At 36.0% G+C, this 4,760-nt stretch overlaps 1 protein-coding gene across 1 annotated transcript; it reads right to left on the bottom strand.

Annotated features, from left to right (window-relative positions):
* Nucleotides 1-312: 312 nt before the first annotated feature.
* On the bottom strand, nt 313-4,476 carry HB-3 (homeobox-3). Its single transcript, XM_078313120.1, has 3 exons — nt 4,204-4,476; nt 2,727-3,683; nt 313-542 (listed from the first exon to the last, which is right to left on the bottom strand). The coding sequence occupies exons 1-3, from the start codon at nt 4,325-4,327 to the stop codon at nt 313-315; spliced, it is 1,311 nt and encodes a 436-aa protein (XP_078169246.1). The 5' UTR covers nt 4,328-4,476.
* Between the last annotated feature and the right edge of the window lie 284 nt (nt 4,477-4,760).

The raw sequence follows: 4,760 nt of genomic DNA on the forward strand, positions 1-4,760 counted from the left end.
GAATTAAAGACCTCCTGATATATCATCATATAGTAGTAAGATAACATGCTGCGCGCACCAGTTCATCAATTTCAGATTGAGCATACAATATAATATAGCACATTTGTTAAAGAACTTAAAATAAATAAAACTACGTAAAGAAACTCAAACTATAAGCCCTGCAACATCCAAGAATCCTTCTCTAGCTATCTCTAAGCCACATTGCTAAACCTGGAAATATATATACACAAAAGCTTTTAGATAAGTACATGCATGCATATGTTTTTTAAGTTCAAACACATTCATATAAACATATTGAGAGAGAGAGAGAGATCAGACCGAGACGACATAGTAGAAGGCGCCGTGCTGGAGCGGCTGCAGAGTGTTATGGTATTCGTCTGTCGGCACTGGATAGCCGGAGGGATGACAGAGGATGGCATTAGGACCGAACACCATTTTCACATTGACTGGTGCTGCTGGCACTTCGCATGCTGTGTCGTTGATAAACACCGTTAACCGCCCCATGCCTCCGCCTCCGCCTCCGCCCTCTCCACAACTGTTATCTAAACCATTGCAACAACAAAACAAGCACCAACTAGTTGAGTTAAATTTGAAGGCGCCATTGTTAAATAATATATGAAATATGTTTTATTATATAATCAAAATTGCACACGTATCTGATGCATATATGTGTGTGTGTGTGAGAGAGAGAGAGAGAGAGAGAGAGCGCAATGAATATAAGATAGATGCTATTACTAAATTACATGTATATCTCATGCATTATTTAAAATGATTTAAGCAATATAATTAAGCAATATAATAGAGAATACAAAACAAAATGATGAATAGTACGTAGCATTTACTGGACACTGTAAAACCATGAAATAATACCGAGGCAAAAAGTTACAGAAACCCTAATTAAATCCGTTCAACGCATCCCATTATGGTGAAACATGTTGCCATAATGTGCGAGGAAATCCAAGTTCTGAGAAATACCCAGTAATAAATGGTATTTTATTTGAAAAAATATTGCATGCACAGTTAACCTGTATATATTATAACTAGTCACTAATTTTAACTTATCTGTATGATTTTGATTTTTTAAATAATAAAACAATGCACACGTCCAATCTAGGTAACAGCGCCAACTAATGGAGGAGCCAGTTGCCAGTGCAAGAACCAGAATCAGACTTAAAAGGTGCTGTGCTGTGCTAGCTAAGTATGAAACCAGACTTAAAGTGCCTCTCTCTCTCTGGTTTGTTTTTTGTTTTGTGTGTCGGTGTGTGTGTGTGACACATTTGACCACCACTATGTCATCTTTCTCTATCTTTTCAAACAATGTACAATGTGTCAATGTTAAACTACCCCCTCGAGAAACTATAATTGACATGACTACTCAGAAAACCCTCATTTATTATCTCTTCTTTTAATTTTGTGTCCCCTTTCCCCTCCATTTTCACAAACAATGGAGGCATCATTGTCTCCTTATTTCCTTGAAATCTTATCTTCTAATTCATATTTTACTCGAAATAATCATCAATATATAATGATTCAACCTTAAAATGGTATGTAAAGTTGCTGATCACAAATTAAAACAATGATATTAATTACTGATGTTAATTAAATCAATAGAGTTTAAAATGGAGAGGGTGTTGAATGCATATGTTAACTAAGGTACAATTGCACTTTAAAAGGAATTTTCAACAGATTTATAGTATGACGCTAGCATTGCATGCATGACTTGATTTCTAACAACATGATCTTTTTGTCATAAACTCTGCCATTTCTACCGTTTCATGCATGATTAGATATATATATATATTCATGCAGTAGTTGGTACAAGGAAGGAAGAAAACAAGAGGTATATATCTTGCATCAATCTTGTCTCTCATGTCATTTTTCTTTACTAAGACTTGTTTTACCACTATGTTTTTGTGGGACCCACTTTAGACTCTTTCACCTAATGCCAAACTTGGAAGATAGGTTTGCAACACACGTTAATTCATGGGAAAGATTGATTGGATGGAAGAACCATATAGCCAGACATGATGGATAAGAAAGAACTAGAACATTAATTAACTGTCAAGTGCATGCAACAAAAGGGATGAAAGAAAGAAAGAAGACCTAGCTAGCTAGTGTCCTATGGAATGCTACAACACTCTTTGTAGTATTTGAAAATTTAAAGCTGGAAATTCATATTTTTCCTTCAATTCATGTCAATATGTCATGCAATGCAATACATATTAATTACATGTAGAACAATAAGATAAAATAATTGGACTTTGAGAGAAGGGTTGAGCTATTGTCAATAATATATACTCAACATTTTCAAATATAACTATCAATTTTAACACCATAAAATAATTCAAATATTTAGTTAGAGGATATATATATATATACCATTTAATCATCAAATGGATAATAACATCCATCTTTTGATCACAAAAGTAGAAGTTAATTAAATAACCATCATTCTACTCTCAAGTACTTCTATGTACTCTAAAATATCTCCATGGAATATACAGTACTGTTCATCAGATTTGCTTGTTATTTTCATAATTTTAATTAGAATTAGGAAACTGATTGGCTTAATTAGGTCATGAACAAAAGCACAAAAATATATATAAATTAAATTTGAAATTGAAACAGATGTCATGAAATGATAATGACCATTTGGTAGAGATTTTTGTCCATGAAACTTTGGGTACTTTGTAATGATGTAATTGAAATTTTCTAAATCTACGTACCTTGTATCACATTGAAAGGACATGATACCACTGTTGTTGCAGCACAAGTAACATGATCAGTAACTCCAGTTGCAACAGTAGAGGGAACAACAGTAGTTGCTGTGGGTTGAAAGCAACAATCCTGTTGGAGCCCAATCTTCACATTCTCTTCTGCATCTCTTGCAAAGAAGCCCTTGTAATCTTCATGGTTTACTAACTCATGATTAGTTAAACCCAAACCACAGTGCAACTCATCAGCATTGTTCTTGCGTTTAACCCCCACCTCTTCACTGGTGGCTGCACCGCCATTCCCCATTGGCTCGTTGCATAGTCCTAACCCGAAACCAGTAACATGGTCTGGTGTAGCTATCAGACCAGTGAGCTCTGGTATGGCAAAACAATACCCATGAGGGTTTTGAATGAAAAACGGCTCGGGAAGATATGAGAGCTCCATTGAACCGTGAAAACTGTTGTACATGTTTATAGGCTCAGGAATGTTCATCGCTAACGGCACTGGTTTTATGGGTTTGCTCGAGCCCGATGACCCCTCTGATGAAGAGGAAGAAGGGGAGGTCAGTGTGGTCATGGTAACCGGCATTGTGACATTAGTTGACGGAGAGGTCAGAGAATTGGAGTTGCTAGAACTGTTGAGATTGCTGAGAATGCCGATATTTGGTGTGGAAATACCGGTAGTAATGGCAACGGCATTAATGTTGGTGCCGGTGGAAGGACGAGGGTTAGCTCGGGATGAAAGGAGCTGGCGGTTTTTGCTTTTGGTACGAGATTTGCGGTTTTGGAACCAGTAGAAAACATTTGCATCCCCTACTTGACCGTACTGCTGGAGCTGGATGCGTATCTTGCGGATCTCTTCCCGGGGCGGGTTGACCATACCGGAATTGAAGATTGCTTCAAGAATTCGAATTTGCTCAGGTTTTGGGTTCCACCGTGGTTTCGGCTCAGGGGTTCTCTCTTCGCATCCTACTGACAATTTTGTTGCCAAAATAATATATATAAGTTCTTGTTTCAATCATAAGATCTTGTATAATAGTTCTAACTTCATGAATAAACAAAATTAACCCTAGATCTTGTATCAAAGTTCTAACTTCAGTATAATAGTTCTAACTTCTTTTGTATATGCAAATACTTGATATCATTTCACTATGTGATATATATGTAATGGGAATAAAGTGAGGTATGTAATATCATATATATACTTGAAGAAGTATTGCTTTAATAACAAGAAAAATCTAAAACTAGGTGCAGAGGTAGCTCCTTTAATTTAACAAAAGCTTGGTTCTGACATGAATGATAGAAAGGCGGAACGTAGAACTGCTACAGTTTCTAATCATTTTAAGCAAGGCATCAGTTCAATTAAATATCAACAGAAAACCAAAAAAAAATGATATAAAACGTTCAACATTTAAATATATTTTATTAGTGAAAATTGATTGAAAACTGATTGAAAAAGAGTACATAGAAATATAGATGAACGATGTACCTGAAGTGTAAGGGGATTTCTGGCAAGCACTTGACAATGGAGGTGGAGTGCTGATGTCATGCCATGGCTGGTTACAAGGCTTGGACTTGAACATGCTTGGCCAGTGCCTATTGGATGAAGCCATAGCCTTCTCTTTCTATCTCTCTCGTTTTGGTTTTCTTCTTTGCAAGATTATATATGATGCACTTATGATTAGCTAGAGAGAGATGTTTCTCTTGGAAGGAAGATAGAGAAGTCCCTTCTAACTTGTTATATTATGTGCTCCAAAGCTAGCTACCTACCCCTGTACATAAAAATTCTTACACAATCAATGCCATAGTTTATATTTATTTTATATTTCATGAGTTTTTCGGTTTATTGTTAGATATTGAAACAGTAAAACAGTAAGGGAGAGATTTGTTAGACAGTACAATTCCCTTTCCACATTTCAAGTTTTCAACTGCTAGTAACAAAGAGAGATTTTTCACCAGAAGAAAAAAAGAGAGCACAAACAGACCAGAACAAGAAACTTCTGTCAAGAGATAGAGACTGGTAAAAGACTGGGAGTAGTACACTTT

The sequence above is a fragment of the Carex rostrata genome, chromosome 12, assembly GCF_964058835.1.
Source record: "Carex rostrata chromosome 12, lpCarRost1.2, whole genome shotgun sequence".
NCBI classification, from domain to species: Eukaryota; Viridiplantae; Streptophyta; class Magnoliopsida; order Poales; family Cyperaceae; genus Carex; species Carex rostrata.

What these genes read in the sequence shown, in the direction of transcription:
- HB-3 (XM_078313120.1), bottom strand. Translation starts at nt 4,327, where the DNA reads ATGGCTTCATCCAATAGGCACTGGCCAAGCATGTTCAAGTCCAAGCCT. An exon ending in GAAATCCCCTTACACTTCAG is followed by an intron (nt 3,684 to 4,203) that starts GTACATCGTTCA and finishes AATTGTCAGTAG; the next exon opens with GATGCGAAGAGAGAACCCCT. An exon ending in TCCTTTCAATGTGATACAAG is followed by an intron (nt 543 to 2,726) that starts GTACGTAGATTT and finishes GCAATGGTTTAG; the next exon opens with ATAACAGTTGTGGAGAGGGC.